The sequence below is a fragment of the Lytechinus pictus genome, chromosome 3 (genome assembly GCF_037042905.1).
Source record: "Lytechinus pictus isolate F3 Inbred chromosome 3, Lp3.0, whole genome shotgun sequence".
Taxonomy (NCBI): Eukaryota; Metazoa; Echinodermata; class Echinoidea; order Temnopleuroida; family Toxopneustidae; genus Lytechinus; species Lytechinus pictus.
In genome coordinates, this window is record NC_087247.1 from 46,065,396 (window position 1) to 46,079,388 (window position 13,993).

General features: G+C 35.7%; 1 protein-coding gene across 1 annotated transcript in view; it reads right to left on the reverse strand.

Annotated features, from left to right (window-relative positions):
- The window catches only part of LOC129255561 (multiple epidermal growth factor-like domains protein 6), a 47,179-nt gene that overhangs the window by 22,037 nt on the left and 11,149 nt on the right, over positions 1–13,993 (reverse strand). The window contains exons 4-9 of the mRNA XM_064097184.1: positions 7,126–7,335; positions 4,880–5,059; positions 4,139–4,321; positions 3,672–3,800; positions 1,735–2,049; positions 648–1,034 (exon numbers count right to left, since the gene is read on the reverse strand). Coding sequence (XP_063953254.1) covers positions 648–1,034; positions 1,735–2,049; positions 3,672–3,800; positions 4,139–4,321; positions 4,880–5,059; positions 7,126–7,335 — 1,404 coding nt within the window. The remainder of the gene's footprint in view (positions 1–647; positions 1,035–1,734; positions 2,050–3,671; positions 3,801–4,138; positions 4,322–4,879; positions 5,060–7,125; positions 7,336–13,993) is intronic.

Sequence of the window (13,993 nt, forward strand, 5' to 3'; positions counted from 1 at the left end):
TTGACTACAACTGCTGACACTGTATGCCTAACATAAATAATTATATATTGCATAAACTGATTCAGGTTATCATAGCTAACCAAACTGAATAATAAACTTTCAGTGATAGATCACTGTGAAATAAAACCAGCTATACCTATCCACACGCAGTTCCTGGCATTAATTGATATATGAATCAGGAATATGTTATTTTTTATGCTGAAATTATTGAAATTCCTGCGGAGCCACCTTGGCAAATAGAGATTGTTGGCAGCTCTTAAGTACTGATATGTGATCTTAAAATTGGGAAAGTAAAAATGAAAACTTTTTGATATCACACATAAATTATGAAGCTGGAAAAATGGGCTTATAATATTACTTTCCAAGAGGAAGAGTTCTTTGTCATTTCTTAAAAACCACTATCTTAATTATGTTTAGAGAGTATAAAGTTTGTACACTACACATTTTGAATATTCACTTTAATCATTTCAAAAAATGCCCTAGACAACTAGGGCAGAATTCATATTTGTGAAGTCTATATTGCACCGAGATAGCTATAAATATTATCATCAAATCAGATGAACTCTTATCCTCTGTTAATATCTAAACTCTCATTTAACAGGGAGCACCAAGCTCAGTAAATTTGCTAAAATGTGTTTACCACTAACCTACACATGGATTTTCACAGAAAAATCCTTGGTATCCAGGGGGGCACATACATTCCCCGTTATCAGCTCTACAAGTCCCTCCATTGGAGCAGGCACATTGGAATAGGCACTCCTGCCCATAGGTACCGGCTGGACATGGATCACTGCACACCTCACCCATCCATCCACTCAAACAGGTACATGTTCCATTGACATGGTTGCACCGCCCTTCGTTCTGGCATTGGCAAGTCTGGTTACATTGGTCACCGTAGTAACCCTCTACACATCTTTGATCACAAAGGTCTCCTTCCCATCCAGGTCTACATACATCACATAGGCCAGTCATGTGATTACAGTCCCCGTGTGTGCAGGTACAGCGAGATGAGCAGTTGCTTCCATAATATCCATCTGGAAATTAGAACAATATTGATAATGAATCTTAAACAATGCACCCAATAAGATCAGTATAGTACTATTACATCAAGACACAGGCCCATATTCTGGAGTCGGGTTTAATTCAAACTATGATATCAAGTTGTTGTCATTTGTGATTCAAATATCTAACATTAGAGCTTCAGCTCATTTGAAACCAAAATCATTCATAAATGTCTGCGAATGATAAATTAGACAGGCATCTTCACCAATGAGGAAAGACCACAGTAAACATAGGCACATACAATGTAAACTAATTGTTGCATCCTAAAATCTTAGCAAATAGTTATAGACCAATAAAATGAACTTCAAAATACACAAGGTCATGCACAGAGGTAGTTGAAGCAAAATTTATTAAAGGTATCATATAAAAAAATTAGGGAGCAATGATAGTACTAAAGGATGTTGAGCATAAAATAATGTCACCAGGTCATAATAATCATGATTTTGACCTTTTTTAAAATATGAGATGGTAAACTATATACTAGTAACATCAAAGGTAATGTTCAATATTCTGATAATTACCAATCAAAACTATTATTACCCAATGTTAAACTAAGTGCTCATGTTAAGAAGAGCAACACTGGTAGATTCATCACCAGGCAACATCTTAGTAGTACATTGAAGAAAAGAATTAAAACAAATGGATGAATTAACTCTGCAAAACATGCACTACCTTGGCAGAGCATGGAACAAAAGATTCCTCTGTAGCCTTCTGCACATGAACAACTACCATCAACATGGCTACAGTTACCACCATTTTGGCATTCACATCTCTCAGAGCATCCAACACCGTAGGTCCCCTCCGCACACTGACTCTCACAAGTCGCTCCCATGAATCCGGCCGAGCATGTGCACACTCCGGTAATGTGATTGCACGATCCGTCGTTGCGACAGAGACAGGGTGATTGACAGTTGATTCCGTAGGTCCCTCTTGGACATGGCTGGTCACATGATTCGCCCTGCCATCCAGTTGCACACTTACATGTTCCTATCAAAAGAGATGGGTAAGGTAAGAAGTAGGTTTAATTGATAGGGTCTCTTTAGGTAAAAGGACATTTTTACTCAGAGATTGAAGAACTAAACGTACTAATTAACCCTAGATATTACACATGGGTGGCAATTCCAGGAAGGCACATTGCTCCCTTGAATTTCATTTTTTTTTAACACAGCAGCCTATGGGAGGGGTCATTCCATCCCCCCTGGAGGAAACAAAAATTATAAATCATCAGAGATATCATTATAATTATTTCAATTACAATTGTATTGATAATGATAAAAATAATAAAAATCATAAGCTTATATTATATGCAGAATATCATTACATTGTTTTCTACCTTGAAACCTAGATGTATGATTGTACACATAATCTCGACCCCCACCTGATTATTTATGGGATATATCCCATCGTCCTCCACTCCCTTGGTCTATGCCCCTGGGTTCCTCTCATACCATATACTCATCATATGCAAGTAAATTCAAAATCTCATAATTCTCTGCAGATAATCTTGACTTTGTCTTAAGCACCTTCTTTAAAATGGACCTAGGACATGTCTTCATTTTAAAGAGATATCCTGATGATTATGTTAAGTCTAAATAGTGGGTTTTGCTTTGAGAATTAACTGTATCGTTCAGAAAATAACAAATGGAGCGCCTCTGGCAGTCTCGCCTGCATTATGCGATTCAATATAGCAACAGTGCTGACTTTGAAATTATAATATGATATAATACTACATCATGGCCTATATGATTTGTCCTTCATGTGACATGAGAATTTTCAGTGATGCGATAACCCCTATGTCCACATTTCATAAACTATATCCATAAACTTTCAAAATTATGGGATCAACAAACACCCCCAACATGGCCAAAGTTCATTGACCTAAAATGACCTTTTGACCTTGGTCATGTGACCTGCAACTCACACAGGATGTTCAGTGATACTTGATAACTCTTATGTTTAAGGGTTAGTTTTATGATCTAGATCTATAAACTTTCAAAGTTATGTTAATGTAACTTTACCCCCAACTTGGCCAAAGTTCATTGACCTAAAATGACCTTATTGGTCATGTGACCTGAAACTCGCTGGGGATGTTCAGTGATACTTGATTACTCTTGTGTCCAAGTCTTACGAACTAGATCCATAAACTTTCAAAGTTATGATAGTAACAAATACCCCCAACTTGGCCACAGTTCATTGACCCTAAATGATCTTTGACCTTGGACATGTGACCTGAAACTCAAACAGGATATGCAGTAATACTTCATTACCCTTATGTCCTAGTTTCATGAACTAGGTTCATATAATTTCTAAGTTATGACATTTCAAAAACTTAACCTTCAGTTAAGATTTCAATGTGGACACCGCCGCCGTCACAAAAGCGATGCCTATAGTCTCGCTCTGTTATGCAGGCAAGACAAAAACGGAAATTTGCACATTTACGGTATTAATTGACTGGAAAACAGAAGTGTTAATAAGCTCATCCAAATTATAGCTTGAAATGGAGATAAGACAGGGAAGGAATTCATAAACTTATACAAGTGTTTGCAATACAAAGTTCATCACGTATTAGATTTCATTTGGAAGACTATTTTGTAAACAATCGTACTCACCATTAATAGGTTCACATAAGCCACCATTTTCACAGGAACATCGATTGAAGCAATTCAGTCCATAAAAATTAGGATCACACGTCTCATTGCAGTTAGGTCCTTGAAGTCCAACATCACAAGAACATAGTCCTATATCATATCAAGAAAATGCGAAGAGAGCATTGAATTAGCACCGTCCTGAACAGAATAGTAAAAGTACTGAATGTACTTAATTTCTATTATTTGATGATCTTAACAGATGTTTATGAATGTATCCATTCTCAAAGACTTTATTCTAGAAGAAAGATTTTTTTAAGATCACCTAAGCACTACAAAAAAACATTTGTGAGGCATTATGTACAAAAACATCATTGCCAAATTTTATATGACATACCATGAAAATAAACTGCTTCATAAAATTTAAACTGAAAAGGATAATTTCCTTCAACAAGAATGGCCGTTGCAAAAGACCTTAATTTATATCATACCTGTAAATCGATCACACGATCCTCCGCCGGCACAATCACATTGATGTTGGCATCCTGGACCATGAAATCCAGCCGGACATGGTGTATCACACTGGATGCCAGTCCACCCAGTTCCGCAAATGCAGGATCCATTCATTGCCTGACATGTACCGCCATGAGAGCAAGAGCATCGAAGACTGCAATCTGCATCATCAGTAGAACAAAATATCATTTGTAATGAACTAAGCTACATCTTGAATAACAATGGCGGACCGTGACCCAGAGGAGACAAAGCATTGGAGGGGCGCTGTATTATCTGTGAACAATGCTGTGCCCCTCTGATGCTTTGTCTTCTCCGGGTCACGGTCCGCCACTGTTGAATAACATAAATAGGCCTATTCAAAATTTAAGTAGGATGCCTAGAAATGCTTTAAAATTATCAAATTATCAATTTTAATGACTCTCATTAACATGACCATTAATAGCATCAAGGAAACAAACATATATTTGATACTGATAGGTGGTGATAAAGGTGGTCAATTAAATCATGGAGGTGAAAGGGAAAGATGGCAATAGGAAAAAGGAGGGCGAAAGAGGAGGAGCAGGTGGTGTGGGTGGTGGAGTAGGAGGAGAAAGTAGAAAAGGAAGGGGAACCGAGGATAAGGTAGGAGAGGATTGACAGGGAAAGCACGATCAGAAGATGAAGATAATAGTTGTGAGCTTTTCTCATAACTTATTGTATACCAAACTTAATGGTAATACCTGGTCCATATGTTCCTGGTGGACAACTTTCATTGCAGATTGAACCTGTCCATCCAGGCTTGCAACTACAAAGCCCATTAGCAGGGTCACATGACTGAGTAGTATCATTCCGACAAAGACAAGAGAATGAGCAGTTGGCACCATATGTCCCTTCCGGGCAGGTTTCATTGCAGTCCACTCCTGAAAATAATAAATAGTCAAAAATACAACTTAACAATGATGATGATGATGATGATATAATAGTAATGACGATGATGATGATAATAATAATTAATAATAAAATAGTAGCAACAATAATAATAATGATAATAAAATAAAAATAATAATGATGGTAATAATAATAACAATAATAATAATGATAATAATAATAGTAATAATACCTGGACTAATGAAACACTTTTCCATATATAAAGTGCAATTTGTATATATTCCAGCTTTAGCTCGATCTATCACTTCTTTGGCAGCCCTCACTGCATTAGTTCAAGGATATACCTGACCTAGGTGTATCACTATCAACTTGTGACCTAGACCGAGAGCAGCACAACTTGCAAAATGAAAACAAGTCAGGCTGCATGAAAACAAGCAGCCCTCAATAGTGCTATTTTTCCCCAAAGTGCAATTTTAGTGATCTATTTTGTTCTGGTGACATAAAGTTACTAAAAATATTGTCAGGTTAATTTTCTTCTATTTGGGAAAACTGTTAAATTGCATGCAAAATTTCTGCTTATTTCATATTGTCCTCATGTTTAAATATCACACACTTAGAACATTTTCAATAACTATATAGATAGTGGGTGCGTCGTGGTCTAGTGGTTCTGACTCTCGCCTTTGAAACAGAGGGTCTTGAGTTCAAATCGTAGCCATGGCGTATTTTCCTTCAGCAAGAAATTTATCCACACTGTGCTGCACTCGACCGAGGTGAGGTGAATGGGTACCCGGCAGGAGTAATTCCTTGCATGCACTGAGCACCGGTGATGGCAGCTCGAGCTAAAGCCGGGGTAATAATAGCAGCGCTTTGTATCCTCTGGCAAAAGCACTTTATAAATCCAGCTATTATTATTATTCAAGTTGCTGCATATGAATCCTTTCTCCATTTCCCTTTTTCCAACCCTTCTCTCCAGCTCTCAATAACTCCTTCTTTCTCTTTCCATTCATCCCAATATACAGTTTTCCATTCATCCCAATATACAGTGCGTCCCACAAAAAACGAAACCGAGATTTATCATAACTTAATCACAAATAGTAATACAATAGACAAATGACCTACCATTGTAAAGCTTAGAATCTCCTCTTTCATCTGAAATTACTTAGATTCTTTCTCATTCACGCATGAGTGAGTAAAAACAATTTGAAGAGGGGATACCAAAAAGTCATTTGGCGGGCTCTATCTGGGTTTCAAAAAGAAAACCACATTTTTAAAAAGTTCAATATCTGCTCTTTAATTTGATACCTCAATTACAGAAAATGGTCAAGAAATAACAAAGTTCTGGTTATTTGAAATAAGGCTTGAATTTCAATAATTTCATAAAATGAAGAGGTTCTGCAGGCTAGCGTTCAAACTCACTTGACACTCCATTTTGTTGACGATCAGCCATGCATTAAGTCTTTTTAACCATGCGATAGCTTCTGTGGGAAACCGGTGAAAACACGTTTATTTAATGAAATTATGGAAATACAAGCTTAATAGTTTCGAGGGAACATAACTTGTTTACTTCTTGACCATTTTTTGTGATTAAGGTATCAAATAAAAGAGCAGATATTGAACTTTTTAGGCATGTGATCTTCTTTTAGAAATTCAGATACCCCCTCCAAATAAGTTTTTGGTATCCTTTCTTCAAATTGTTTTTGCTCACTCATGCGTGAAAGAGGAATAATCAGATGAAAGAGGAGATTCTATAAGCTTTACATCGGTAGGTCATTTGTCTATTGTATTTGTGATTAAGTTATGATAAATCATCGCTTAATCTCGGTTTCATTTTTTCTTTTTTTTAAACCAGCACTTAAATCGGCATTATCGTGATATTGGGAACCACCGTTCACTGCACTTCTTATAATTATATACTTACGGGCAGCGCTTTATTCATTCACACGCACGGTTCCCTATTTCCACCTCCATTCTCTTCGTACACTAGCGGTCTAGTTAGTGGTCATTGCATTGGTACCCGGGTTAAAATCTCCTAATTCTACAACCATATTTTCCTTGTTACTGTTACTTTTTTTTAGGTAATTTTTTTTATCCGTCTTACCCATCCGCCCTGGTGAACAGGTGCATTCCCCGGTGACATGATGACACGGACCATCACCAGCACAAGAGCAATTCTGACTGCAGTTCTGGCCGAATGTACCCGAAGGACATATCAGCTCGCATCGAGAGCCGACGAAACCAGGGCCGCAGGAGCAGTTACCAGGCGCCGTACAAACACCATGTCCTTCAATGCATACAGGATCACACAGGGCTGGAACCAAAAGAAAATGAAAAGTATACTCGATCAAAATCAGTGCTGCTTCCACAACTTACAACTGAAATTCCCTTTTTAAGCTTCGAAAGTCCCTTAGATTTGGTGAAAATTCCTTGAATTGATGTTTTGAGTCAAAGTGACTATATTTGTAGTAGTGTAACGAGCCACTGGGACTCAGACAACCGGTCAGACAAGTCATATATATTAACAATTATAAAAGGCAACGAGCGAAGCGAGCGAGCAAATCAATGCTGACCTTTTTATTATAGAAATACGCTCGCTTAAATTCTGCATGAGTCCCGGCCTTGATATTACAGTCCTTAAATCCCCCATTTTCTGGCCTGTAGTAATTCAACTCCCTTTTCAAACTTGGATGATCGATCAGTAAAAATTCAATAAGCATGCTATTATTGTAAAGCATATTAACAATGCCCCGTTTTTAGGTCAGAATACTAAAAAGAAAATTCAGCTTTATTTGTACCACACTACACTCCCATACAGCTGTCCCCCCGCCCCCCCAAAAAAAATGGAAGAAAAGGAATAGTGAAGGGGGAAATGTATCATTTTCTGAATAATGTGTTAAATATTGACCAATATATATATATATATATTTCAGAGGAATTCACTAGCCATACTTATTTCAGTAATCAAAATGATAAAAACGTGAAGCGCGAAGCTCCATATCAGCATATTGAGGAAGATATGTATATCAGGCAATGCGAGCGCGAAGCACGAGCGAAAATTGTATATAGTGACATGAAAGACTTTTTTCCAAGTCTTTCCCTCACCTCATTTTATTCACTCGTCTTCCTTCTTCTAGTGTTCCTCTTCTCCCCCTCTCTTTCCCCTTCTTTTTCTTGACATTCATGTTATATACATTTCAGTTCAAGCTCGATAAGAAGCCCAATAATCGAGCTAAACTGAGCAGACTTATATTTGATGGTCTTCTCTCTCCCTTTCTTCTATTTTCTTCTGGCGCTCGATCCATTTTCATGATTTTAGACTATATTTGAAACACCATGGGCAATCGACCCGCACCCCTAGTACTCAACCCAAGTTGAGTGTGCGTTGAGATCAGAACAGCTTCTAACGTGGGCAGGTGTGTTAAAATCTATAACAATATATATATATATATGTATATACATATATATATATATATATGTATACATATATATATATATTGTTATACATATATATATATATATATATATATATATATATATGTATACCAAATATACATATATATTGTTATACATATATACATATACATATATATATGAAGAACATAAATATACATATATATGTGTATATATATATACATGAATGTATATACATATACATATATATGTATATACATAACGATATATATGTATAACAATATATATATATATGTATAACAATACATATATATATGTATATACATATATATATATATAAGTATATATAACTCATGACATAGAGACACATATCTCACCAACAAATTAATGCGAGCGCGAAGCGCGAGCTGAAAATTTTGATATCTCGATCTGAAAAAAAGAGTTTTTAATAAAGAACAAGATAATTATGTATCCAACAAAAGATTATTGCAAATCGAAGCGGGAGTTCTTTTGAGGTTTAGAACTGAAAACGGGACATTCTATTCACCTATTTAATCATGAAAAGTATGGGTTTTTGCTACAGACATGATGCGAGCGCAAAGCGCGAGCCAAAATTTTTTTATATTCCAATCTGAAAATCGCACATTTTGAGCACGATTTTAAATAAAGAACGAGTTGTGTATTTCAATCTCGCTTGCTGATTTCTGTGTAACATTACAATCTAATTTATTTTTTTGCACATGTGGAATTGTTGGGGGGGGGGCAAAACGATATGTTTGCCCCCCAATATTTTCATTGGTGGGGCGATCGCCCCCCCCCCCCCAGGATCGACGCCTCTGTAATATGGTACAATTAAAGCTGATTTTTCTTTTAAGAATTCTGACCTGAAAACGGGGCATTGTTAATATGCTTTACAATAATAGCATGCTTATTAATTTTACTAATCGATCCTCCAAGTTTGAAACGAGAGTTGAATTACTACCGGCCAGAAAATGGGGGATTTAAGGACTGCAATTTTTAGGGGACTCATGCAGAATATGCGAGCGCGCAGCACGAGCTGAAACTTTTTTACATCCAGCATTTTCTTTTATCATGAACATATAACTAGATCTATAATCATGATCTGTACGCCTACGGTTTCGCTAGTGTTTTATTAGGTGAAATTTGCACAAAGTCTCATATTTATTTTATTATATTTTATTTTCCTTGAATTCAACTCTGATTTCCTTGCATATTCTTTGACTTCAAATATTGCCAGCGCGAAGCGCGAGCTGAATTTTTTTTAAATTCAGACCTGAAGAGGGGCATTCTAATGCTTGTTCAGAGGAATTCTCTAGCCAAACGTATTTCCAAACGTATAACCAAAATGATAAAATCGTGAAGCGCCAGCGAAAATTATATATAGTGACATGAAAGACTTTTTTTCCAAGTCTTTCCCTCACCTCATTTTATTCACTCGTCTTCCTTCTCTTAGTGTTCCTCTTCTCCCCCTCTCTTTTCCCTTCTTTTCCCCTTATTTTTTCTTTCTTCCCCCTCTTTTTTTGCTCCGCCAATAGGGGGTGGGGGGGGGGGGGGCGGGCCACTCGGCCCCCCTTGGATCCGCTAATGTTATATTGGGCCTATATTTTCATGTTATAAGCATTTCAGTTCAAGCTCGATAAGAAGCCCAATAATCGAGCTAAACTGAGCAGACTTATTTTTAATGGTCTTCTCTATCCCTTTCTTCTATTTTCTTCTGGCGCTCGATCCATTTTCATGATTTTAGACTATATTTGAAACACCATGGGCAATCGACCCGCACCCCAAGTACTCAACCCAAGTTGAGATCAGAACACCTTCTAACGTGGGTGGGGTGGTATCTCTGTGTTGGTTTCATGCACGGGGGGGGGGGGGCAGTCAAATGTATGCTGTACACATGCGTGACCAAGTTATTTCCAAACATCTCCTAAACGAGTTTTTTTCTCTGTGTGCAAAATAACCCCCTAAACAAGTTTTTCGCGGGCTTTATTTACACATTTTGGCCCCTAAAGAAGTTGTCGCCAGAATATGACCGCGGGGAAAAAGCTTTGGGAAAAAACATACACTAAACACGTTTGGCTAGTCTTAAAAAAAAAGCTTTGAAAAAAAAAATACCCTAAATATGTTTGACCCCGCGAATGACCATTGACCAGTCTTTCAAAACCACCCTTTTTCTTGAAAATATGTTTTTTGGCCGCGTCCAAAACTGAACAACACCCCCCTTTAACGTTTTTTTTTGTCACGCATGGGTCCAGCAATATATTTGACTGCCCCCCCCCCCCCCCCCCGGGAGGGTTCATGTCGATTTGTTTCATCTTTGGATGTTCGGTGTGTTTTATTGTATAAAAATTCGACCATTTTAAACTATGATATAGATTAATAAAATCAAATAAAAGAAAAAATTTCCAAATCTAGAAAAGAAGAATAATTAGCCTACCTATAATTCTGCCTGAAGCTGAACTCAATATTATGGCCTCTGCAAAATAACAACCATCCGTAATTAAGACCTACAAGTAGAGCATTCATGTTTTAAATAAGAGATTTGAAGATTTTGCGTCGGAAATTTCAAACGTGCTTCAATAGTAGTAGAAATATGCATAGGCTTCACCATGCATCCTCGAATCCTGAATTTATTTCCCGATTCTGTTCTTGTTTTTTTGACCAGCTTCTTGAACACCTCTTACCATCACACTCATTAATCGATCTCTGTCTCTCTCCCATTCTGAAATAAGTGACGCACAATATCATGGGTGGTAGACTATATTGTATGGTAATTGTTTGACCTCTAAATTATTTGAAAATATCATAACACATTATTTACAAGGAATCGAAAGGATCTGCAGTAAATATTTATGGTTTTATTTGCAAGTGAAACTTGCGCAAATAAAAGGATAAAGAAACCAAAGAAAGCACTTAACGTGAGCCAATTGAATCTTCGCTTCCCCCTTTGCGCACACTTCAGAAAACATTTTGGCAGACTTTTTTTACATTGCTTTTTTTCTTAGAGTAGGCTAATCTAAATGGTTGTTTTTTCTGCATAATTTGTGATTTGAACAAATTATCCAAAAACATCACTTACAGGAACGGTTATTTAATTTTCACGGCCTAAGAGTACCAACCATATATATGTTATTTTTGGAATGTAGAAAGATAAACAATAAAGACTGCTAAACAATAGAGACTCCTAGTGGTAGTGGAAAAGGACAATAGGATTAGCTAGGTTGTTTACATTGTTATGTTCACTGAGGTCATTCAAGAGTCTTCTAGAATTGAACTGCTCTCTCAAGAAGGAGAATGTTCTTTTAAAGACAATAATAGAAGCTTCCAGAATGAAATTGATCTATATATAAGCTGGCAGATTCTTCATCATATCAGATTAGAACTCAGATTTTCTAACCAGAATTTATGTCAGAGCATAGTTTATTTTCAACTGGAATACAACATTTATCTTCTGTGGAATTATTTGCACGCCATCAATGAACTGTTTGCAGTTACTTTGAGAGAGGAATTCTCAGTTCTCATCGAAACCATCAACCTTTTTTAATGAACCCTTTTCAACCCATCATGGATTGCTGAAATAGACTGTTAATCATCGTCAACATCGTATTCGCAGACATTTCAACTTGTTACAGTGACTCTTATTATTCATCGTGTTTCAACATCACTTTTTCATCATCGCCAGCATATTGTGGAAATTAATTTAAGGAACCTTTGCCAACCAACTTGGATATATATATCATTTGGAATATACATATATGGACTTATCAGAACTGACATTTCAAGAGATGTAAGATTATTATTTTTGTTTTGCTTAGTCATTGATCTATTTCCTGTAAAAAAAAAAAAGGAAATGAAATTTAAAACTAAATTTTCATTGTATTTGTTGCAGTATCGTAACACTACAATAATTATGATATGAAGAAGGGAAAATGTGTTTTACTGGAGGAGTTTTGCGATTTTTCATAAAAATGTATTTTGATCGTGATTTTACATGAAAATCTCATTTTATCGATTGCCCGATCATGTAATGGGCTGGGAATTTCATAATAAGATTATATCTGTATTTTTTTGTTTTATATTAAATCACTGAAATTTTTAAGATTCGTGCCCAAAAGACCCTTTTAAGGAAAAATAAATATATCACCTAGAGAAGGCAATAGATATTTTAAAAATAAGATTTCAAATATATAGAAAATGGAATATTATTTCATATTTAAAGGTCTGAAAAGCTAAAGAAATAATGAGTTTGTGATGCCATCGTCTCCCTCACTTGCATATATACTTATCAAAGTGTTTAATTGTTTTGTGAATTGTGAAATCAAGCTATATAGATTAGACAATTTTGACGACTTTCTTATTCAAATCTCGATTTTGAATAATCTCTGAATAACATACAATTTTTTAAACGTCATGAAACTATCATGCTGAAAATATTTTTCATGATTTTATAATATAAACCTTAAATACAATTTTATAGATTAATCAAGTAAATAATAACATTGTCTATGTTTTACACTGAAGTAAAATCGATTTCAAGGAGAGGACAACATTATTAAGTAGCTTGTCTGAACAAAACAAAATACAGGCCAATATCACAGTTACACTAAATGTGAAGTTGCATTCGTTATTGCTAAGGGTAACTAACCGAGTGAAACTGTTATAATTACAGATTAATGTAATTTAATACAAATCCAAAACTTTACTGATCTATAACAAAAATAATTCGACACTCCAAATTGAAATTCTAACATTGTAGATTTTATATTCAAACTACAACGTATCACTCTCTCTTATTCTGCAACATGCAGACTTGCTGCATCATCCGTTTATTACTTTGATCACACAATAACCCAAATTTTGCAATTCTGGAATTTGTATATAGGCCTGTTCCTGAATTAAATTTCACCTGTAAGAAGTACAAGGAACAAGCATTCCGATAAAATAACAAGATTCTTGGTTTCTCTGGACTACTGTTCGTACTCTTACTTCTTAATAATATTCAGTATACCTACATGTAAAAGAATCAACATAACGTGGGGTATCAAGATAAAGACTATACAGAATAGCAAATATTAGTAAATAACGGTTTTAATATAACTAAAATAGTTTTACAACTTTAAAGTGATTGGTTAACATTGGTTTGACTTTTAAAAAATCTGAGCTAGAAGGTCACACTTGTCACCTGTGTGTGTGATATGTTACAAAAATGAAGCCCAGAAAAAATTGCGTTCGAAAATAATTATAATAATAATAATATAGGGTATTTATATTATATTATTATTAAGTGCTTCAAAAATTGAAATATAAAGTGGCCGAAAACACCATCTTAATTTCATCCCATACACTTATGTGTACTATTTAGGCGTCTTGAAGACACCTTTTAACAAAATCGGGGTTTGCCTTGTAGTTTTAGCTTTTCATTCTCAATAATGGTTGTTTTCAGGGTTTATTAGTTCTAATACATGCACTTGTACACATGTTTCATCTTGGTTTGAGAATTTTTTAAATCGGCTGCTCACAAAGTTAAACAATACCTTTAA